Source organism: Stenella coeruleoalba (assembly GCF_951394435.1).
Source record: "Stenella coeruleoalba genome assembly, chromosome: 8".
Classification (NCBI taxonomy): domain Eukaryota; kingdom Metazoa; phylum Chordata; class Mammalia; order Artiodactyla; family Delphinidae; genus Stenella; species Stenella coeruleoalba.
In genome coordinates this window covers 51557196-51581404 of record NC_137154.1, presented here as the reverse complement: position 1 = coordinate 51581404, position 24209 = coordinate 51557196, and the positions used below count along the sequence as shown (strand labels likewise).

The window sequence follows — 24209 nt, the reverse complement described above, 5'->3', positions numbered from 1 at the left end:
TTTGTTTTGCACCAGAGGAAACTGAGGGGCAATTTGTTGCCTTAGGCATTGTCAGCTGGCTCATTCACCAGCCTTGTGTTTCAGACACTGGCATGGACATGAGGCCACCAGACTTCATCACGGTTCTAGGCATGACCTTGAGAAAATGAGGGGCTGGGAAAGGTGGGAGGAACCACTGGACAGCATACCAGGAGGCCTCAGTAACTCCTCAACCCTTAATGCCTATAAAATACCTGACACAAAGTAGCACTGAAGGCCACACTGAGGTAATAACAACAATCTCATAAATGGCTCTCACAGGCCTGAGAGTCTCACCATGAGGAAAAGGTTAAGAGCAGGCCTTGCTGCTGCCCTAGAGGACAGCTGGAGCACCAGAGTTTCACAAGGCAGGCCCTCACCCACTTGCTTGCTCTCAGAACAGGGCACCTACCGCCACCTCTCCACCTGGGTCCTACCTCAGGGCAGAGTCTGCTTCACTCCTCTGGTTTCCACAGCCCTGCAAGATAGGGATTGTAAATAGCTCAGAGGTGAAGCGATTTGCCCAAGGGTACACAGCTGGTTAAGTAGAACACCTGAGGTGCATCTAACTCCAAAGCCCCCATTCTTTAGTGAACCCTGGGTCAGACTCTGTCTCAAGGTCGGCTGCTTTCTCCCTGATGTTAAAAGTGGCTGACTGGTGCTACTGAGCCCCCATTTAAGAAGAAAAACCTTAAGCTAATATGATGCTTTGAATGGTGGAATCCAAGCAATGTGGATATCATGGGGCCCTTTTCTGGCACCTCTTTTTTTTTTCTTTTGAGGGCTGTTCCGCGCAGCTTGCAGGATCTTAGTTCCCTGACCAGAGATTGAACCCGGGCCCTCAGCAGTGAAAGCACGGAATCCTAACCAGTGGACCACCAGGGAAGTCCCTCTGGCACCTCTTAAGTCACTTCACAAAAGTGGCCACCCTCTCTGTCATAAGCTTGGATCTCTCCTAGCCCAAGTCCAGACTCAAGTGAAGGGCACCTCCCCTGGCACAGAAGAGGTGCATGCTGCACTGTCGATGGAAGGCGGGCTGGGGAAGCAGGTGTGGTCTGCAAAGGCCCAGCTGGGCTTGGAGGCTGGCACTCCCCCAGGCCATGCTGGTAGCAATGCTGTAACCCTGATAATCTAAGCAGTGAGTTCACTAAGCACTTTCGCACCAGTGAGCTGCCTGAGGAGGGTTATGGGTTCTGCTTCACTAACAAGATGGAGAGTAACATCCAAAGGGTGAGCGGCAGGACTGGGAGCAGAGCCCAGTTCTAAGACCTGCCTAGAGGCAGCCCAGGCCAGGCAGAAACCAAAGCCATTTCCAGCACTTGTGTCCCTCATGCTGCCTCTAATCGAAGCAGAGTGAGGCTGTGGGAAGTGGCCTTCAAGATTCTGATGACAGCTTTGCCACTGAGCCCTGTGTGACCTGAGACAAGGGTTTTGTTCTCTTTGTGCTTTGCTTTCCTGAGTACAATGTGACTATATCACACTAGAGACTGCCCTTCCAAAGATCGTGTGTCATGAGAACTAGAGCTGGGGACCCTCAGAGACGATGTAGCATTGCCCTACGCTATCAAGGTGGGAGCACAGAGGCTCTGAACCCTCAGGGACCTGGCCAGGCTCACACAGCCAGGACAGGGTCCCAGGTCCTCAGCTTCTTGAGCCCTGCCCTTCCCTCTGCTCCACAAGAACAGCTGTATGAAGCTCTTCTCCCTCCAACACACACTCTCTTGGGTGTAGCTGGAGGATAGGAAATAACACTTTATTGTATCAGTTTAAAATCCCATGCCATCCGGTCCTCACGTCATGCCTGTGCAGTGGGCTGGCTCCTGTGCACACCCCGTGCTGGGGGTAGGGGTGGGGTCAGGACCAGCTAGCCTTCTCTTCCCCCTGCTCCAGTCCCCAGCCCACCAGAGTTATGTCAGCAACGCCTGGCGCAGCATCTGCTTCTTCTGGGGTGTGAGGCAGGTGGGGAACTGGATGTCAAAGAAAATGAAGAGGTCCCCCTTCTTGGTGGGGTCCTCTGGCAACGGCATCCCCTCACCTGGCACCTTCTTGAAGTACTTGGGGCTGAGACAGGAAGATGAAAGAAGGGGGCTCAGAGGGCACCCCAGAGCAGCACACCCGCCCCTGCCCAGAAAACCTCAGGCGTGGGGCAGTCAGCAGCTTCTAGAACCAGTGGGAGGGGAGAGGAGACTGGCTTGTTCCAGACAACTTGTTCCCTGAAAACCGTTTACACTGAGGCTCTGATGGTGGATTCCAGGAATCCCATTTTACATGGGAAACAGGACAAGCAGCAGACCCTGGGTTGGGGCGGGGGAGTGCTGGGCTGCTGAGCTTCCCATGCAGAGGGCCTTGCTTGGAAAAGGGCTTAGGAGATGCAACTCAGAACTCTAGAACTTCTAGAGGATGAAGGCAACAAGGATTTCCCAACACAGGGGGCCTCTGGCCTCCACAATGGCTTCATGCAAGTTAGAAAAAGGCACTTCATTTGCCAAGTGAATGCGGCCCGCAGCTTAGCCAGAGAGGGGGCTGGATTTCAGTCTCTCTCACCCCTTTGTGCTGGGTACAACCTGAACAACTATACCAGGCCAGCCTGTCCAACACACCCTCTAAGGACCAGGCAGCCCTTCTGCGTATTGGGGCCCAAGCAGATGGACTCACTGGACGATGTCATTGATGGGGATTTTGAGCAGACGGTCATCTAGGGTCTTCACCTCCACGGTGCAGCAGGTCAGAGCCTAGGGGACATTAAGGCCAAAGGTGGGAGTGGGGGAGGCCCCCATGTCCATTCTCTTTAGAAGGCACTTTATGAGACTATTCAGTGCCAGGCCCTACGCACTGGAGACAGAAGGATGTTCAAGGACTAATAGGTGAGTGAGCCGGGCTACCACCTGCCCTCAAGGAGTTCACAGTCTGGGAGATAAGAGTGATGTTGATACATGTTATGACAGAGGGAAGTAAAGGGGTCGGTGGGAGCCAAGGTGGCGGGTCCACTGAACCATTCTGGGCTGGGGCAGGAGGGCTCCATAGTGGTGGTAGCAGCTGATGAGCGCCTTAAAGGGTGAGGAGGAGCCTGCCAGTTAGACAAGGTGGGCAGACAGCACTCCAGGCAGAGGGCCCAGCATAAGCAAGAGAACGAGTGTGTGAAAAAGAATGCACCCAGTGGGCAGGAGCTCTAAGTGGCAGTGGCTGGAGTGCAGGGGATGAGATCAGCAGGGGCCAGACAGCAGAGGGCCTTGAATGCCATGCAAAGATGTTTAGACAGGAGTGTGGCAGGGTCAGATGACTTTGTGGAAAGACCCTGGTGGGGAAGTGCCTGAAGGAGATGAGAAGAAAGGCAGGAAGGCCACTGAGAGGGCTGCTGCATACACCCAGGTGCACAGACCTGGACAGTGGGGCTGAACAGAAGTGGACCAAGTGGAAAGAGATTTGGAGGTGGAATTAACAGGACTTAGTGCGTGACCGCAGGTGGGGTCGGGGAAGGGCGGCAAAGTCTAGGCCGGTGCCCAATTTCTTGCTTGGGTTGTGAGGGCGCAGAGGGGCCACTCACACTCAGGAGTGAAGACGGTCACAAAGGTTTTGTGTGGCACTTATCACGTTCTGAAGGCCTGCGCCACGCACCAGGGGGAGAGGGGAGTGAAGCCTGCTTGCCTCGGGGCCTCCCAGGGGTGGGGGGGCCTCGCTCTGATCTGCCCACCCCTTGTTCCTCCACTTTGCCCACTCACCTTGCCCAAAGGGATGGAGTTCACAAAAATGAGGTTGTCGTTCTCCCTGCGGAAGCGAGGGTGTAGCTTCTCCTTTACAATGAAGATGATATCGGCTGGGATGATGTTGGGACCCTGGGCAGGGTGAGCCAAGGGATGACAAGGCCTAATTGGCTGTGTGACTTTGGCCAAGTTTCTGCCTCTATTGTCCCCATGTCTTCCTCTGAACAATGAGGAGATTAGACCAGGTTTTCTGGAAAGGCCTTTCCAGTCTGGCTTCATAGCCCCTCCTCTGAGAAGCCTACCCCAAAGAATCCTGCTCTACCCCCATCATTGTCCTCTACTGAGCAGCCCAAGGAGATGCACGCAGCTGAAGGGCAGAACACTGTCCTGGGGACAGAGAACTGCCTGCAAGTCTATCCTGCCAAGCTTCATTAAGTTCCAGACCTCTGCTGGGTCTCTTCTGGGCACTGGGGACAGAGGGATCAGACTGGCCACCACCCCCAAGGGCTTCCACTCTAGTGGAGGAAACAGGCACACAGTGAATCCTCAGGAGGCTCAAGAATGTGATAAAGGGAACACAGAGGCGGGAGCTCAGAGAGGCGCTGACCCAGAGGGGAGGTCAGGGAAGGATGCCCAGAGCATTGGAGCTGGGTCTTGAAGTGGGTTTTTCAAAAGTAGGTGTTTCATAAGTGAGAAAGGGGGCAAGAAGTACAGGCAGAGGAATTCATTTCTCTGGCTCTAAAGACACCATCATCCTGCCTCTTCTCAGGACTTGAGGATTCAGCATGCCTTGGACAATAATTTTACATTTTTATTTAAGTAAGTATTTAATTTAAAATTATTATAAATAAATGGTTTCTGTGTAGCTCCTATAGTTGGGCTTTACTCAGAGAAACACTAAAGAAAATCAGGAAGAACACTGATGTTAGGACTGGATTCTCCTTTCAGCTCCGGTGCTCTTGCCCAGGGAAAGTCCCTTCCCTCTCTAGGCCTCAGTTTCTCACTCTGCAAAATGGGGAGAAACCCTGGGCTACCCAATCCCCGAGGCATTGTGCAAGGCTTTGTCCCTCGGAAGGGACATTAGGGATCAGCTCACCCACGCTGCAGACCGGTCTCCCTTCCAGACCAGGGCTCATAGGGGCAAGAAAAAGCACTGCCTCCTTCCCCCTCAGTCTTTCCACCGAATGAACCCATGTGACTGTCCCTAGGCAGCTTCCCTTCTTCTCACCTGGTCCCCTTCCTTCTCGAAGGTGATACGTGTGCCCTGCCTCCAACCAGGCTTCACGTCAATCGTGAGGATCTTGTCCATGATGGTAGAGAAGTACCCATCCTCATTCAGCACCTGTAGTGAGATGACAGGGGAGGGAGATTTGCTCAGGATTTCCCAGCTGGCCTTTACACACGTGAGGGATGCTCCATGGGATCTGTGCTCAGCTCAGTTCTCTAGCAATGGGGAGAACTTGCCCTGAGCCATCCCCACTCCCACCCTATTCCACTGGAACCAAGAGCTTATGATTCCAGGATGGCAGGGCGTGTCATGGGGTTAGGGCCTGAGGTGCCAAGCAGTCACCATGAGTCGATCAAGGCCACAACTCCAGCCCTAGAAATTATGAGGCCCTGGCTTCTAACAGACACGGTGAACACGCACTCACTTCCTCTCCCACCCCAGAGGCTTTGGCCCTGAGCCTCTAGCAGGTCTCTTAATCCCAAAGGGAGAAAGATCACAGAGAGCAACATATCTCAGCCTCACCCAAAGCTTTCCTCTGTTATGTCATCCATCTATTCTGCAGTCACGTACCCAGATGGGTGCCATCTGTGGAAAGCATGGCTACAGCTGGCATCTCCTCTGTTGGGCAAAGGTGTGAGGTGGCCTTGCTCATGTGCCTAGCACAGGGCTGGACCATGGGACAGGGCCAATGCAGGGTCTGGACCCTGGGGCACTGAGGGTCTTCTTCAACCAGTCCCCTGGGGAACTGTTCCCCCAGCCCACCCCCCATGCCCACACAGCTCCTTCTTACTCATGAGGCAGACACCCAGATGAAACCCAGAGGGTATGGTCTGGTAATGCCCAGAGAGCAGAATTCACAGGAGACTCCTCCCACCCACAGCCCTCCCTCTTCCCTCAGGGATGGGGCTGAACTGAGAAGAACGGAAAGAGCTTGTCCCAGTTAGAAGCACACAGAGGGGATTCCTGAACTAGGAAAGAACCAGGCTAATACCCTCAATTGTCCCTTCCAAACTTCAGATTTTAGAATACTACCATCTCCAAATCTAAGATTCCATGATTCTGTGAGAGACCATACCTGAGGTCTCCAGTTAGGGTCAGGGAGGAGGTAACCAGTAGGGTTGGAGGGGATAGAAGGTGGCTCCCAAGTACTCACCCTTCGGGAGATCTTAATTTTCTTGGTGCAGCCAAAGAATAAGTCCTCCAGGGATAGGTAGAAGTCTCGTTCGATTGGGGGGTCCTGTTTCTTGACCCCTCGGCCCCGGAGTCCCCCAAAATTCAAGTCTACCTCATTTCCTTCTGCATCAAAAAACTCTGCAGGAGGTGGGGAGAGGCGAGGAGTAGGAGAAATTGTGTCCAGAAACTCGGATTCATAGCCAATCCCCCCACCTCTTCAGTCCCCAAGCGTAATACCCAGACTCCCATTCCCACCTCGCAGACTCAGACTGTTCGGCCGGGCCAACGAGCTGCCCTTGTAATAGGGAAGAACCTTTGTATTCTATTACAAGTTAATCACTAAACAGATGTTACCTATAAGCTTAAATTATACGTAATGGCCCATCTCTGGGAACCCTACCTCCCAGGTAATGAGCATTAAGCTAAAATACCCTTGTTTAGCTCACAGAAAACATCCTGACCAGGCTCACCTGTGAATGACTGCAGGGAGGAGGAAATTAACACCTCCCCTCCTGAGTCTGACGGGGAGCTAGGAAATGTGACTTTACCCCCTCCCCTTTTGGTATAAAGGAAGCCTGAATTCTAACTCAGGCAAGATGGTTCTTTGGGACATGAGTCCACATCTTCTTGGTTTGCTGCCTTTTCAAATATAGTCGCTATTCCTTGCCCCCAACAACTCATCTCTCAATTTATTGGCCTGTCCTGCAGCGAGCAGTAGAAGCTTGGACTCAGTAACATCCTCAACTGTCGATCCAAGGATTACCATCTCTTGATGCCCTCTACTACTGCTTTATCCCCCCCTTTGGACTCCCTTCACCCACACTTCCCTACCTCCCTCCCCCAGCCCACCCCTACCTCTGGGGAAGTACTCCTCAACTCAGGCTGCCTCAGAGGAGACAGGAGTGTCCTCTGGTGGCAGTAGCTGGTAGTGCCAGAAATGATGTGCTGTTAGCTTTTGTGGAGGGTCACAGCATGCCAGTCCTCCCTACCCTTCCCCAGGCTCCATTGTCCTCCCTGTTCAGCCCAGCCCAAGACCACTAGAGACCCCAGGCTCAAATTTCTATGAAGTCAGCAGCTGAGATGGGGAGAGACAGGGTTAATCCCTAACAAATTAGAGATGTCACCAACATGTTTCCAAACTCCTCTTTCCTCAACTTCTTCTGGCCCTTCCCAGCTCTACACCCATAACCCCTCTTGCTGCCCCACCTTCCATCCTAGTGCAAAGAGCCCCTGCCCTTGAGGTGCACTGCAATTGTCTGGGCTTCAGTTTCTCAGTCTGTGGGATGGGGTAACATGCTTGACCTGCCTTCCACCATTAGGATCAGATAACAAGATGATGATGAACTAAAACTAGCTCAGAGGGACCTCCCTGGTGGTTCAGTGGCTAAGACTTTGCCTTGCAATGCAGGGAGTGCCAGTTCGATCTCTGGTCAGGGAGCTAAGATCCCACGTGACTCGCAACCCAAAAGCCAAAACCAAAAAAATAAAACAGAAGCAATATTGTAACAAATTCAATAAAGACTTTAAAAATGGTCCACATCAAAACAAAATCTTTAAAAAAAATAACTAAAAACAAAACTTGCTGAGAGCTTACTACGTGTCAGGTGCTGTTCTCAACTCTGCGATATTATCTTATTGGCCCAGAGAGGTCAAACAAAATGCTCACAGTGCCACAGCTAGTGGTATTAGAGTTGGGATGTGAACCCAGGAGGATTTGACTACAGAACCTGTGCCCTTAACCACTAAGCTTAATGAAGCCCTTTGTAGACTGCAGGCGTCACTATCATAATTAAGATTTCCTGTACTCTGCCCCTCCTGGTTAGTGTCACAGAAAGAACTTTGCAGGCTAGAATGACCTTAGGCTAGGGAGGGCAAGGTGGCGTCATCTTAAGGTGCGCCTTAAGATGTGATGAGTCATAACACAGATGTAGAGAACAAACGTATGGACACCAAGGGGGGAAAGTGGTGGGTGGTGGTGGTGTGATGAATTGGGAGATTGGGATTGACATATATACACTAATATGTATAAAACAGATAACTAATAAGAACCTGCTGTATAAAAAATAAAATAAAATTCAAAAAGAAAAAGATGTGATGGGTCATCAAGAGGCCTGTGAATTACCGGGTCCCCTCTTGCATGGTTGAATTCATTTGTTCTCCCAGCGCCTATGGTGTGCCAGGTCTCAGACACTCCAAAAGCCAGGTCACAGGAAGCCAAGCCCCTCAATTCTGCAGGGAGATGGGACACAAGAATCCCTAGGGTGAAGCACTACAGCAGTATAACTCCTGGGAACTGCCTGAGGGACCCCCATACCATGAATTTGACCTTCCCTAATGAGCAATACCCCTGTAAGCTCTGGTTTCGCTCCCCTGAACAGCTTCTTCTCCATGCACCTGTCCCTGGGAGAGATAGGCCCATTGTATGGCATTTTTCTGACTCCAAAGCCCATTTTCATAAAGATCATCTCATTTGATTATGACCTGTGAGGAACTAGCTGTTTAACAATGAGGAAGCTGAGGTTTCAGAGAGGTGAAGAGATTTGTCCAGGATCACACGGCTCATAAGCAGTGGTGCATGGATTTGAAACAGGCCCTCTGACTTCAAGTCCCTTGCTTTTCCAGTTTCACCTGGAGTTTATAAACTCAGCTTCCTCTGGCAGACAGGTGAAGGCAATGCACAGTAGGAGGGGCCTCTGAGCAGGCTGTAGCCCACTTAACATATCAATGTGGAGAAGAGGAAGAGGTAAGCTTTGAAATGCAGACAAGCTGTAGTATAGTCGGGGAGAAGGGGCTGGGGCAGCCAGGCAATGAAAATCTAGACTCTGTGAGTTGCTTAACTGGAGCCAGGAAGGAAGACAGGTCTGAAGGTGGACTGTCCTTGCATGATGATACGGAGCCTTGGAAATCAACTCTTTGTCAGTTTGCCTCAAACCTGGGATCATTCACACATCCATCCCTGTATTCATCTCACTAACACACACTTGTACGTTGAAATCTTATGCAGCCATTAAAATGAATAAAGTAGATCTGTTTATAACATAATGTATAATAAGATAATCTCCAAGATATAAGTGAAAAAAAATCAGTGTATATAATGTGGTCCCATTTCCTTCACAAAATAAAAGCCTATGTAAAAATAAATCTAAGCTCATAAATCCATAGAATATTTCTAGAAGGATACAAACACTGTTAACAGTGAGTGGCTGCTCCTGGGGAAGGAATGGAGGACTGGAATTTCTTTTACAATAATTTTTTTTTTACCATGGACTATATATATTTCTTAAAGTAAACAAAACTACTCAGAGAAAAGCATCTTCTATAGCTATGTCCTTCCCAGTAAGGCAAAGGGGCAGGCAGGACCTCTTACCATTAAAGGGGTTATCTCCCCCGAAGAACTCATGGAAAACCTTTTCCGGGTTGCCGTGGAAGACGTAACCAGTTGTCCACGGGGTCTGCGATCCAAACTCCACAGGAATTCCGCCCTTCAGGCCTTCCTCTCCGAACTTGTCATAGATGCCTCTTTTCACAGCTGTGGATATGTGTCACCTTGAGGAGGGATCCAGCATAGGGGCTAAGAGAGCTGGAGGGCTGGGAAGCAGAAGGATATGGGGCAGAGAGGAAGAAGCGGGGCGAAAAGAGCCTTATTTCTAAGGTGCCTGCTGTCTGGCCGACTCTAGAAGTTAGGGATTTCATTTCATCTTGGGTGGACCTAGGTATGATCCCATAGCCCAGAGGAGAGATGACAAAGACTGAAACTTGCTGGGGGAGGGGTGGGGATTGGAGAAGACAGTGAGAGACTGAGGGTCGAGCTATCATCCTGGGGTTTGGCTTAACTCAGTCATCACAGCTACTGTCTTTTGTGGGGTAAATAGAATCCTAGAGCCTTGAGATTGTAGGATGTAAGAATTCTAGAGCTTCCAGCTCATGCAGCTCAACAACAAAAAAACAAACAACCCAATCCAAAAATGGGCAGAAGACCTAAATAGACATTTCTCCAAAGAAGATATACAGACTGCCAACAAACACATGAAAGAATGCTCAACATCATTAATCATTAGAGAAATGCAAATCAAAACTACAATGAGATATCATCTCACACCAGTCAGAATGGCCATCATCAATAAATCTAGAAACAATAAATGCTGGAGAGGGTGTGGAGAAAAGGGAACCCTCTTGCACTGCTGGTGGGAATGTGAATTGGTTCAGCCACTATGGAGAACAGTATGGAGGTTCCTTAAAAAACTACAAATAGAACTACCATATGACCCAGCAATCCCACTACTGGGCATATACCCTGAGAAAACCGAAATTCAAAAAGAGTCATGTACCAAAATGTTCATCGCAGCTCTATTTACAATAGCCCGGAGATGGAAACAACCTAAGTGCCCATCATCGGATGAATGGATAAAGAAGATGTGGCACATATATACAATGGAATATTACTCAGCCATAAAAAGAAACGAAACTGAGCTATTTGTAATGAGGTGGATAGACCTAGAGTCTGTCATACACAGTGAAGTAAGTCAGAACGAAAAAGACAAATACAGTATGCTAACACATATATATGGAATTTAAGGGAAAAAAAAAAATGTCATGAAGAACCTAGGGGTAAGGCAGGAATAAAGACGCAGACCTCCTAGAGAACGGACTTGAGGTTATGGGGAGGGGGAAGGGTGAGCTGTGACGGGGCGAGAGAGAGTCATGGACATATACACACTAACAAACGTAGTAAGGTAGATAGCTAGAGGGAAACAGCCGCATGGCACAGGGATATTGGCTCGGTGCTCTGTGACAGCCTGGAGGGGTGGGATAGGGAGGGTGGGAGGGAGGGAGACGCAAGAGGGAAGAGATATGGGAACTTATGTATATGTATAACTGATTCACTTTGTTATAAAGCAGAAACTAACACACCATTGTAAAGTAATTATACCCCAATAAAGATGTTAATAAAAAAATAAAAATAAATAAATAAATAAATAAATAAAAATATATATATATATGTAAAAAAAAAAAAAAAAGAGTAAGCTTAGACCGCTCTGGAGAAGCTGGGAAGACACCCGCATCTCTCTGCTGATAAATCTCTGTTCCTCTCCCTCATCATTCCCCACATCCTGTGGGAGAAAACAGTGTGGAGGGGGGGACTGAACTGATAGAAGGGGTCATGGGAATTTAAATAATTTTGGAACTCATAAAAAAAAAAAAAAAGAATTCTAGAGCTTCCAAATTCTAGAGCTTTGAAATCTTAGAGTCCGAAGTCCTGAAAACTTGGGGCTGGAGAAACATCAGTGATCTTCTGGCCATTCTTCTGCACAGTATCCATGATCACAGTCTCCAGGGCAAGCCCTTAGGGAACCCATGTGGGCACTGCTTCGGGCAGGGGCGGGGGATCTCTTTCCCTAGGCTTCAGTTTTCCATAGGAGAGAGATTTCCTAATCACAGACCCCTCTCTGTCCCTTTGTGCATATGCTGTCCTTGAGGAGATGGAGATTTAGCTTCTTGGTAACCAGGGAATAACCGGGCGTGTCTGCCTCAGCCTTAGCCTTCTTTCCTGGGCAGCAAGCATCTCACTCTGCAGTCCTGCAGGGGATGGGTGGGGCATGGGGCATGTGGGGCGGGGAGCGGGGGAGGCCCTGCCCCAGGTCCTGCACTGCTGAGACTAGCGGAGCATGTCAGCCTAATCTGGGGGCTCTCCACATCACGTCCTCCACCTTAGCTTGTGTCTACTGAGAAAGGCAGTTCATTATGTTTCCTTTCTCAATTTGTTTAGATTCTGGGCAGGGAAGAGGAATGCTTACTCTCTGCTGGGCCCCCTCAGAAAGCCCAACGCTCAGAGACGTGAGGATGATGTTAACAGAGACGCGGGACAGAGAAGCCACCCTCCATGCTCAGTCCCAATCACTCACGGTCACTCAGCACATCGTAGGCTTCCGCTATTTGCCTGAATGCCTCCGCTGCGGATGGCTCAGTGGACCTCAACGGGTGGTTCTTAAGGGCAAGTTTCCGGTACCTAGGGCGAGGAGGGTTAATATCCTGAGGCACAGACCAAGGTTCAGAGCTGGCTCTGCTGTCTGCTGCCTGGTGGTCTCTCGGAGCTTTGATGTTCCAGCTATAAATCAGGGCTCTGGTGGCCAGGGAGGCGCAACACTCAGACCCCCTGGAAGAGAACCCAGTGTCGGGAGCATGGTTGACTGACAGTCCCAGGAGCTGCCCCACTGGCCGTTTGTGCTGAGGCTGTACTGGCCCCAAGCGGCTTCCAACCTATGCCTATGCTTGTTGGGGTATCAGTGCTGGGCCAGCCCTACAGTACCCAGGCCTCCTCCAATGCCCAACCTCTGCTTGAGGCCTCCCCATCAGCCTGGCTGAGATTTTCTCTGGATGATGCCAGAGCCCTCCCTACCCAACCCTTCCTTCCCTCTTGCCTTTCACAAGCATCAGACCTGCACTATGGTGTGAAGGCTCCCCGGCATATTCCTAGTCCCGCTTCATCCTCACAGTTGTTTCCCTCAAACACTTCTTGCACATCTAATTCTGTCTTGGTGTCTGAACTGACACACAGGCTTCTTGGGAAGATTAGATAAAATAAGGTGTCAGTGGGCCTGCTACAGAGAGGCACTCAGCACAGATCAGGTCGTCTCGCTGTCTGCCCCTCTGTGCTCATTCTTTCCCCTATTTCTTTTTTATTTATTTATTTGTTTGTTTATGTATTTGCCTGTGTCAGGCAGGTCTTAGTTGTGGCATGTGGGATCTTCGCTGCGGCATGCAGGATCTTTTGTTGCAGCGCTCAGGCTTCTCTCTAGTTGTGGCGTGCAGGTTCCAGAGTGCGTGGGCTCAGCAGTTGCAGCACGTGGGCTTAATTGCCTCGCAGCATGTGGGATCTTAGTTCCCCGACCAGGGATCAAACCCGCGTCCCCTGCACTGGAAGGTGGATTCTTAACCACTGGACCACCAGGGGAGTCCCTCTTTCCCCCATTTATGTGTCTGCCCAATCCCACCACACAGTGATGCCACACCTGCAGCATCTGGGGATCTGTATCATTACATCTCAGGAGGAAAGACGTGGCACAAGCTGGAGATTTGTGGAGAGTTTAATAATGGACCACACACCAAGGTGTGAGAGGTGGGGCAGGAAACCACAAGGGACAGCACAGTCCCTTGAGGCTACGAGTCCTGAGGTGTCCTGACCACCCATGAGCCTGTAGCAGTGAGGGGAGGGAGAGGTTACTGAAATCCCACAGGAGAGAGTGTGTGGACAGGGCCTTGGTAAAAGCTGTGATCTTTGATTCAGGGCCATAGCCAACCTGAAGAGATCCCATAAGAAGGGAGCTGGGAATAAATACCCCTGCCCCACTCTCCTCCCTCCCAATCTCCTGCCTTGTGCTCCTTTTGCAGGATGCATCTGGAAGCCTGAGGGCCAGGAGGTCTGCTGATGCAGTTCACATGGGCCAGTCTCCTAGAGCAGAGAGCAGGGTGCAGAAAGGTGGGGCGGGGGTCTGCAGGAGCAAAAGGAGGGCATCCGCACAGCCTCCTCAGTCACTCAGTACACATGTGGTCCCACACACGGTCCGCCCTGCTCACACCTTCCATGCCAGTGACCCCAGAGCTCTGCCGTGCTTCTTACTCCACTCCACACACACTCCGTGGACAAGCTTAGCTGGCCGACGGCTTTGAGCACCAGCTACACGCTGATGATTCCCAAATCTCTATCTCAAACCAGTTCGCTCCCTTGGCTCCAGACCTCTGTACCTAGCTGCCTACTCGGTACCTCCTCTCCAGTGTCTCACGGGCCCCACAACCTCAATGAGCCCAAACGTGCACACATTTTCATTCCCTAAACTTTTCCCCATTTGTCCAGACCCTGAAGCGGAAAAGCTGAGTATCTTCCACTCCAAGTTCTCCTTCGTCCTCTCCACCCCCATCCCATCAGTCACCGAGGCACATCAGCTTTTCCTTCTAAATAATGTTTTCTTGCTGCTTCTTCATCCCTACAACCATTGCAGAACCGTGTCTTCCTGTTTCCAGTTTCCCCCTCTCCAGTCTATTCTGTGTGCTGCCACCACTTTGATCTCTCTCTCTCTTTTGTTAATTTGATGTTTTTAAAATGCTCCCTGACCAAGTCACTCTCCTGCCTGAACCCTTTACTGGTTCCCCCTTTGTCTTCAGCATAAAATTCAAATGTCTCTGAGATTCAACTTCCGCTTCTCTCTCTGCCCTTCTCACTCACAGCTCTCCCTCCCTGCTCCCACGACCTCTCCTGTCCTCTCCAGGCTCCAAGCTCCACACTCTGCACTGCTCATGGCTTTGACATTCTCCTCCCTTTACCTGGAATGCTCACCCCTCTCCAGCTCCTTTCATCTCCTCCTGGCAAATATTTATTCATCTTTCCACATTCAACTCAGGGGTCAACTCCTCCAGGATGTCTTCCCTGACTAGCTTCCAGTCTAGATTAGATACTCTTTCCCACATCCCCAAGTGCCTTTGATCCTCATACTTAGCACGTGGTGCTTCAGTTGTTCGACGGATCTGTCTCTCCCACCAGCCTGTGAGTGAGACCCTCCAGTTGCCATGTCCAGTTCTCTGTGTCCTCAGTGCCTAGCACCAAGTGCAGTGAGTAAATGTTGTGAAATCACTGTCCCACAAGGCAGCCCATTTCACTATGGGGCCAGTCTGACTCTTAGGCAAAGCTTTCTCTTACTGAGCTGGGTCTGCTGTCCTGCGACTCTGCCTCCATCCACGAGGGTCCTGGTCCTGGCTCTGCCCTGGGGGGCCTTACAGACAGAATCTGTTCTGTCTACCTTGACAGACTTGAAGGCAATTTTCACACCCTCCCTGAGACTTCTAAACCAGCCCTTCTCAATTACAAAGGTTGTAGTCAGGTGTGAGAATTGCAGGAAAACTCTAACAGTGAGTAAAAGTAAGGAGGTTTGAGAAGAGTTCAGTTTTCCATATAAACTTGAGTGGTTTTAAGCTCTGCAGTAACATCACTCTCATTCACCTGCTTTCCTGAGTGGGAGAGAAAGGGGCGAAGTCACAGCCCAGATGCGGCAGCCTCGGATGAATGAGTGAGAAGTTAATAGCTGGGCGATTATGAATCATCGTGGTGCTTGTCTTCATTATATAAGTTTAGCCTTTTTGTGGGGGAGGGGTCAAAATCTAGGTGCTCCCATGGAAGAGTGTGTCAAACATGTGACTCATGCCTTAAGAGTTGTTTCAGGGGGACTTCCCTGGTGGTGCAGTGGTTAAGAATCCGCCCGCCAACGCAGGGGACATGGGTTTGAGCCCTGGTCCAGGAAGATTCCACATGCCGTGGAGCAACTAAGCCCGTGCGCCACAACTACTGAGCCTGCGCTCTAGAGCCCGGGAGCCAAACTAGTGAGTCTGCATGCCACAACTACTGAAGTCCACGTGCCTAGAGCCCGTGCTCTGCAACAAGAGAAGCCACCGCAATGAGAAGCCCGCGCACCGCAATGAAGAGTAGCCCCCGCTCGCCACAGCTAGAGAAAACCCACGTTCAGCAATGAAGACCCAACACAGCCAAAAATAAATAAATAAATAAATAAATAAATTTTTAAAAAAAGAGTTGTTTCAGGAGAGAAAGGTTAAGGACTGTTGTTTGGAACATATATGGTTCTTTTAATCACTCTTTATAAGACATGGTTTCAGACGCAAATGATTGCTGGGCATCTTCATGCTCATTATCTCATATAATTCTATTTCAATACCACAACAATTCTTATTTTTCATTTTATTTTTTTTAAGAGATGGGAAAACTGAGGCTCAGAAAGGTTAAGCAATTTTCCCAGGTCACACAGCTAGCAGATAGGAGAACCTAGGTTCAGACCTGGCTCTTTCCAGTGCTTAAGTTGGGCTTATCTTTCTGCATTCCAACTGCCCTCCCTCCTTGTGACCTTTCCCTAGAGAGGTCTCACTGGCCAATGAAATGCTATGAACAGTGGGTGACATCACACACTGTCCCGAATTGTTCTCTAATTGATTAACGAGTTTGTGTCTTGTTTCGCCAGCCACACTGTAGACTCTCTCCACTTACCCCACTGAGATCCCCTATGGGACTTGGCCCGTGGTAGGCAATTAGAGCAGGCAAGGTGTCTGAATACTGGCTCTGCCGGTTACTAGGCACATAGCCTTGGGATAATAATGGTACCTACCTCTCAGGGCTGTTGTGAGGATTAAGTGAAATAATGATGGAAGGTTCTCAGAACAGCATCTGCACAATTCAATAAGTGTAGCTATTATCATACAACCTTAATTAATTAAATTGTCCTAGATTCCTCCCTTTTTTCTTTACCCTACAATGATCCAATTTATAGCTAAGTCCGTTCTCTCTTCTCTCTCCAGCCCACTGCCCTGTTTCAAGCTTCGTCTTTTGCCTTGATTATCATGACAGCTCCTGAAGGGGTCTCTCTCCTTCCAAGATAGCTTCCACATGCCCTGTATGCCCCTTTTCGTAACATTCATCAAGCTTGCTGTGACTTATTCAACATCTGTATCCACCGACAAAGTTAAGCTGCACATGTCTGATTCACGATATCTGTAGCTGCTGAGACTGCACCGAACCCATATAAGTAGGCGCTCAGTAAATATTCGTCAAAAAATATTTTTTCAGAAAAATGTGCTGATTCCTGTCTTAGACACACCACAAAGTCCCCAAGATTTGATGGAACTATTCAGAGATGTAATTTATTCAATGCCAAAACCCCACGTGGACAGCCAGAATAAAATATGTAATACATCCATCTGGTCAGGTCACTCTCCTGTTCACAATACTTTGGGTCTCCATATTATTAAGCAAAAGTCTCCTTTGTTCCCATTTTATTGCTAGGAAAACCAGGGTACCCAGGAGAGCAGACAGGGCATAGAGAGTAAGGGATGATGGATTGGGAACCCTGACCCAGCCCAAAGCCAGGAAGTCGGTGTGCAAGAAGCAAGAAAAGGAACAAGGTCTACCTTGCCTGCCCTAAGCTGTGCTGGAAAGCTGTTTGGAAGAGATGAGGGTGGGCCTGTCCCAGCACAACCCAAAAGCCTCGCTCCTGCCCCCACTCACGCATTCTTGATCTGGGCATCTTCTGAATTGCGAGTGATCTGGAGCACAGAGTAATAATCCTGGCCCATGGCTGGCTGGATAGTCCTGACTCCAGCGGCTCTGTTAGTCTGCATTCCGTGGTTGCTCCTGACAACCGCACAGGGGCACTCTGGGAGTTGTAATCCTTCCTGCCTAAACAAACCGCCTTCTCAGCTGTGCCGTAGAAGAGGGATTGAGAAAACCGGGACTGATTCTGTGAGCCTAAGGATCACTCAACTCAGAAAACAGGGTTTTTCGTATGGACACCAAGGGGGGAAAGTGGCGGGGTGGTGGTGGTGGGATGAATTGGGAGATGGGGATTGACATACACACACTAATATGCATAAAATAGATAATAAGAACCTGCTGTATAAAAAAATAAAATAAAATTCAGAAAAAATAAGTAAAATTTAAAAAAGAAAACAGTTTTTAAGGAGAGTAGCAATTGGTTTTAATTAAGTTTTCAGACAAATAGATTTGACTATTTTTAAAAAATAAATCTTTATTTTAGAATGCTTTTAGATTTTCAGAAAAGGTGTGAAGATAGTAGAGCTCTCATATGCCCCACACCAGGTTTCCCCTGTCATTAACACGTTACATGAGTATGGTACGTTTATCACAAATAATAACCAATATCGGTACCTCATTTATAACATAACTCCATCCTTTATTCAGATTTCCTAGTTTTTACCCTAATGCCTTTTGTTTGTTTTGTTTTTTTAAATAATTTACTTATTTTTGGCTGTGTTGGGTCTTTGCTGCTACACGTGGGCTTTCTCTAGTTGTAGCGAGCAAGGGGGAACTACCCTTCGCTGCCGTGCGCGGGCTTCTCATTGAGGTGGCTTCTCTTGCTGTGCAGCATGGGTTCTAGGTGTGTGGGCTTCAGGTGTTATGGCACGCAGGCCTCAGTAGTAGTGGCGCATGGGCTTAGATGCTCTGCGGCATGTGGGATCTTCCCGGACCAGGGCTCGAACCCGTGTCCCTTGCAAGCTCGTGCCCCCTGCATTGGCAGGCAGATTCTTAACCACCACGCCACCAGGGAAGCCCCTAATGCCGTTTTTTGTTTTGTGTTGTTTTGTTTTTTCCTCTTCCAGGATCTGATCCAGGATATCACATTAAACTTAGTTGTGGAGATTTCCCTGGCCGTCCAGTGGTTAAGACTCCACACTCCCAAAGCAGAGGGTGTGGGTTCGATCCCTGGTCAGGGAACTAAGACCCCACATGCCGCATGGCGCAGCCAAAAAAATAAATAAATATAAATAAACTTAGTTGTCATGTCTCCTGAGGCTCCTCTTGGCTACAGCTGTTTCTCAAACTTTCCATGTTTTTGATGACTTTGACAGTTTAAGGAGTACTGGTCAGGTATTTTGTAGACTGTCTCTCAGTTGGGATTTGTTTGATGTTTTTCTTATGATTTAGACTGGGGTTGGGGTGCTTTGGAAGGAAGACCACAGAGGTAAAGTGTCATCCTCATGCCATCAGGTCAAAGGTACCATCACCATGACTTATCACTGTCAAAGCTGACCTTGCTCACCTGCTGAGGTAGTGTTTGTCAGATTTCTCCCCTGTAAAGTTACTTTAATTTCCCCATTTCTGGATTGTACTCTTTCGAAGGAAGTCATTTCACAGTCCACCCTTAAAGAGTGGGGAGTTCCACTCCACCTCCTTGAGGGCAGCAGCGTGGTTTTCCACTCACATCCTGCACCCAGTCACCAAGCTCAGACCATTTTACCTCCTAGACGTCTCTCGAGCTCCTCCTCTGCTCATCCTCCTCCTAGCCATGGCCTTGCTTGGGCTTTCATCTTTCAGCAAGGTCACCACGACTTCCTCACTGTCCTGCCACCTTGTCTCTACCCTGCCGAGACCTCACTCCACTTCTAATAAGGGCAGGGCAGGCGCGACCAATAGCAGTCCCGCTCGACCATTGGTAGGCATCGCAGTGGGCCCCCACTCTCCCCTTCCTCTGTGTGAAAGGAGCCCAAATTTGTACTGAGGAAGATGGTTTTTTGAGACACTAGTCTGCCATCTTCTCGGTCTGCTGGCTTTCCAATTAAAGTCGTTATTCCTGCCCCAACAACTGGTCTCCCCATTTATTGGCCTGTCGTGTGGTGAGCAGAGCGAGCTTGGGCTCCATAACACTGCCCAGAGTTAATGCAAGCCGTTTATCCTGGCACACAGGTGCTCAGTGATCTGCTCCCTCCTGTCTGCTCTCACTTCTCACACTTCACCCGCTCGTCAGAATTCACTACAGCACTTGCAGATGCCCAGCTAACCATTCTCTCCCATTCACCTATGCTGCCACCTCTATCCAGACCCTTCCCACCAAACCCACCACCAACCCTTGCTTGGCCCAGCTAACTCCTACTCATTCTTTTTTTTCTTATGGAATAGTTTACATGCAAGAAGGACTGCTGCTCCTGCGTGCCCCTCCCTACCTGTTTATTATCCTCTTGCGTTTCTTTATCATTTTACTACTATGCATGTATCTGATGGTGTACTGCTAAATGTTTAACAGGCTCACCAGAAGGAAAAAAATAGCTCTGATTTGTAGCATTTGCCAATTTCTCCCAAGTTGGCACAGCCAGCTCCACATACCACTGCATGTATCCAAAACAACATATTTACCTTTTCATATTTTTAAACTTTATATAAATGGTATCACTTATGCAAACGGTATGTGTTTGTGCATGTGTGTGTGTGGGTGTGTGGGTGTGACTTGTCTTCACAGGGGTTGTATCGCATTCTCTGCTGATCCTGAACATTTGGGCACGTGTGTCAACTCCGCAAGGTAATATCAGACAGTTTTCTGATGTGGTGACTCTAATTTACAATGGCAAAATAGCGGTGTGTGAGAGTTCCTTTTTGATCCACATTCTCACCAATTCTTGTTGTCAAATTTTCAAATGGTTGCCAATATAGGTGTGAAATAGCATCCCACTGTGGATTTTAATTTGCATTTCTTGGTGGAGGTCTTTTCATTTTTATTTGCAATTATTTTTCCTCATTGTGAAATGCCTATTTACATCTTTTGTCCATTTTTCTATTGGGCTATTCTTTTTTTACAAATTGATTTGTGACTATGTTTCTTTGTTGATAATATAAAATACAAACCCCTTCCATCTTGGAGCTTGTCTTTTTACCATTTTTTTAAATGGGGTCAAATTTATCAATCTGTTCCTTTTTGGTTATCTTTTTGTGTCTAGTTTAAGAAATATTCCCTACACAAGGTCATAAAGATCTTCACCTACATATTCTTCCAAAAGTCCATTTTACTTTAAAACCTTTAATCCACCTAGAACTTATTTTTCTGTTTACGGTGCCAGGTAGGTATTGTTTTTTCTTTTAGACATCCCACTATCCCAGAACCATTTATTCAACAGTCCATTGTTTCTCCAAAATCTGTATGACTGCTGTGTTATATACAAATGTTACATATATGCATGGGTTTGTATCTGGATTATTGTTCCACTGGTCGATCCCTGGGCCAGCGCCACACTACAGCCCTTCCTCTCCTCCTCCTTCTTCCTCAGGAGTATCTTCTCTAAGTACTTAGCTTCTTACTTCTCTCAAATGGAAACGTATTCTTAAGAAAGGATCAGATATCAGTCATACAGGGAAAAGAGGGGTGCTACATTTTAAACCTCATCTCTAACTGTGGATGGAAAATCTTGATAGTTCCCTGATGGCACTTCAGATACTAATGACTGAGATATTTAAGAACTTCCCTGGGTCCTCTGAAGCCACACTATCACAGAGGAGGGCCTGCCTTAAAGTAGATCTTTCATATTACTTGAGGCAAAAGATCTATTTTAGGTATATTTAGGTATATCTGGAAGTGGTAAAACACACTTTTGGAGTTGGGCCAAAGGACAGAGAAATCAATTAAAAAGCTAAGAAGTAAAGTGTAGGTTTTGGGTGAGTTGACTGGTCAAAGTGACCCTACCTTTTATTTTTTTATACATCAGGTTATTAGTTATCCATTTTATACACATCAGTGTATGCATGTCAATCCCAGTCTCCCAATTCATCACACCAACACCACCACCGCCCCGCCACTTTCCCCCCTTGGTGTCCATACGTTTGTTCTCTACATCTGTGTCCCTATTTCTGCCCTGCAAACTGGTTCACCATTTTTCTAGATTACACATATATGCAATATTTGTTTTTCTCTTTCTGACTTACTTCACTCTGTATGACAGTCTCTAGATCCATCCACGTCTCTACAAATGACCCAATTTCGTTCCTTTTTATGGCTGAGTAATATTCCATTGTATATATGTACCACATCTTCTTTATCCATTCCAGAGTGACCATATCTTGATGTTGCTGTATTCACATGCCATTTGTGCGACCTGAAGCAAGTTTACTTAATGGCCCCAAGTCTAAGTTTCCTTGAATAAATGGGATTAACATGAACTCCACCACAGGGTTGGTGTGAAAATATTAAATAAAACTATACAAAAGCACACATCACATAGAAGATGCTCCCTCAGCATTGAGGCAGTAGACTCAGAGCCAAAGCCTATCTGTTAGCTACTAGTTTTATGATCTTAAAACAGTTATTTCTTAGCTACAATTGCCTAGTTATAAAGTGAAAATATGGAATTACTCTTTATATTTTTTTGCATTTCTGAGCTTTCTTATGTATTTAATTTGCATTTTTATTTAATTACTTAAATTGAATATTTTTTCTTGTGTATTGGCCATTTGTTTTACTCTCTTTTTTTTTTTTTTAGCCACACAGCTTGCAGGATCTTACTTCCCCAACCGGGGATCGAACCCGGGCCCCCCGCAGTAAAAGTGCCAAATCCTAACCACTGGACTGCCAGAGAATTACCTGTTTTACTCTTATTGCCAGAAAAAAGTGTTGTTAAAAATTAAACTCAGAGGGTTGGGGGAAGGCCTTGCTTAGTCTGGGACTGGCTGAGGTGAATGGAGAGGAAGGAGGCAACTCTATCTGAGGGACACCAGGTGTGCAAAGGCCATAGTAAAAGGGGAGGAGATGGCCTGTGTGGCCTGTGTGGCTGGAAGATTGGTTACTCACAGAGGTATTGAGCAAATAAGTGAATATACTAAGAATTATGAGAGTGAAGCTTCTCATTGTTGGAGAAAGGAGGTAAATATGTAAAAGGTGGAGCTGGATTGGAATTGGTGACATCAGTGTGAATGCATGATTTTTAATATATATATAGAATGATGGATGCAGAAAGAGAGATGTGTATATGTACTATCTACTGATAGGGCCAAGAAGCAATAATACCCCACTAGTAAAGAGCATATTATTGCCCAGGTTTTGGTTTCTGAATACTATTCTCCACTAAAAGGAACCAGGGCTATTTAGACAAACAACTGATTCCAGGGCTGGGACTGGAAAGTATAAGTTGAGGCTTGAATATCTTATTGTACCAGAGAATATGGAAGTGCTCAAAGAATGATGGAAACATGTCAAAAGGACACAGGATCCAGCTTGAAGGAGCTCCCATTGACCCAAATGGGACAATCTAAATAGCAAAATAAATAATAGTAATAACAGATTATAATCCATAGAATAAAAGATGAATCCATGAGTAATCTATAATAATATATCTGACGAATGAATGAGTGAATGAATGTATAAATGAGTGAGAAGGGAAAGTTCTTCCTTACAGTAGAATGCTGATTATAAATGTAAAAAGAATAATGGAATTAGAAAATCACCATTTGGCAATTATCATAGGAATAACTGATTCAGACAGAAATTATTAAAGAATGCTAAAACTAGTTCATACAAGATTGATGAGGAATAGGATATTTATATACTCTCAGAGTAGCTCCCCCCAAAATACTTATTAACTTTGCTGTGGAGAAACCTGGTAGATACCATTTTAACTGAGTTAACATTGGCTGACTAAAATAAAAAGGATGGACAAAAACAAGCATTGGCAAGGACATGGAGAAAGCAGAACACTTATACATGGCTGGTGGGAATGTAAAATGGTGCAGCCACTTTGGAAAATAGTTGGCAGTCTCTCAAAACATTAAACATAGAGTTACCATATGACCAAGCAGTTCCACTGTTAAGTATATACCCAATAGAACTAAAAATATATGTTCACAAAAAAACCTGTACACGAATGTTCACAGCAGCATTATCCATAATAGCTAAAAAGTGAAAACAATCTAAATGTCTATCATCTGATGAATGGATTAAAAAACTGTAGTATATCCATACAATGGTGTATTAGGGTTCTGCAGGGAAACAGAGACAATAAGATGTGTGTGCGTGTGTGTGTGTGTGTGTGTTGTGTGTGTGTGTGTGTGTGTGTGTGTGTGTGTGTAGAGATTTATTTTAAGGAATTGGCTCATGCAGTTATGGAGACTTGAAGAGTCCAAAATCTGCAGGGTAGGCCTGTGGTACAGCAGGAGACCCAGGGAACAGTTGCAGTTTGAGTCCAAAGGCAATCCTTTGGTAGAATTCCTTCTTGCTTGGGGGAGGTCAGTCTTTCTCTATTAAGGCCTTCAACTGATTGGATGAGGCCTTACATTAGAGAAGGTAATCTGCTTTACTTAAAGTCCACTGATTTAAATGTCAGTGTCATCCAAAAAACACAGAAACATCCAGAATGTTTGACCAAATATCTGGGCAACATGGCTCAGTCACACTGACAAATAAAATTTTTTTTTAATAAATTTATTTATATTTATTTTTGGCTGCATTGGGTCTTCGTTGCTGCACGTGGGCTTTCCCTAGTTTCAGCGAGTGGGGGCTACTCTTGGTTGTGGTGCACTGGCTTCTCATTGCAGTGTCTTCCCCTGCTGTGGAGCACGGGCTCTAGGCACGCGAGCTTCAGTATTTGTGGCACACAGGCTCAGTAGTTGTGGCTTACGGGCTCTAGAGCGCAGGCCCAGTAGTTGTGGCACACGGGCTTAGTTGCTCCGCGGCATGTGGGATCCTCCCAGACCAGGGCTCGAACCCGTGTTCCCTGCATTGGCAGGCGGATTCTGAACCACTGAGCCACCAGGGAAGCCCGAC

At 47.5% G+C, this 24209-nt stretch overlaps 2 protein-coding genes across 4 annotated transcripts in view; both read right to left on the bottom strand.

Annotated features, from left to right (window-relative positions):
• Positions 1-399: 399 nt before the first annotated feature.
• DNAJB13 (DnaJ heat shock protein family (Hsp40) member B13) lies at positions 400-17262 on the bottom strand. Its single transcript, XM_079929455.1, has 8 exons — positions 17180-17262; positions 12024-12127; positions 9488-9649; positions 6101-6258; positions 4948-5061; positions 3738-3851; positions 2674-2750; positions 400-2079 (listed from the first exon to the last, which is right to left on the bottom strand). The coding sequence occupies exons 1-8, from the start codon at positions 17245-17247 to the stop codon at positions 1926-1928; spliced, it is 951 nt and encodes a 316-aa protein (XP_079785581.1). The 5' UTR covers positions 17248-17262; the 3' UTR covers positions 400-1925.
• The window catches only part of PAAF1 (proteasomal ATPase associated factor 1), a 64832-nt gene continuing 49951 nt past the window's right edge, over positions 9329-24209 (bottom strand). The window contains exons 14-15 of one of the 3 annotated variants that reach the window (XR_013829459.1): positions 12024-12127; positions 9329-9708 (exon numbers count right to left, since the gene is read on the bottom strand). The gene's annotated coding sequence lies outside the window, so the exon portion shown is untranslated. Of the gene's footprint in view, positions 9709-12023; positions 12128-16289; positions 16343-24209 lie in introns of those variants that run through there. The other 2 variants (XR_013829460.1, XR_013829461.1) reach the window with 2 other exon arrangements.

Coding starts and splice junctions, on each gene's coding strand:
- DNAJB13 (XM_079929455.1), bottom strand. CDS start 17,247: ATGGGCCAGGATTATTACTCTGTGCTCCAGATCACTCGCAATTCAGAA. Junction 5,062..6,100: donor AAATTAAGATCTCCCGAAGG/GTGAGTACTTGG, acceptor ATCTCACTACAG/GTGCTGAATGAGGATGGGTA. Junction 2,080..2,673: donor CCCATCAATGACATCGTCCA/GTGAGTCCATCT, acceptor TTCCTGTCTCAG/CCCCAAGTACTTCAAGAAGG.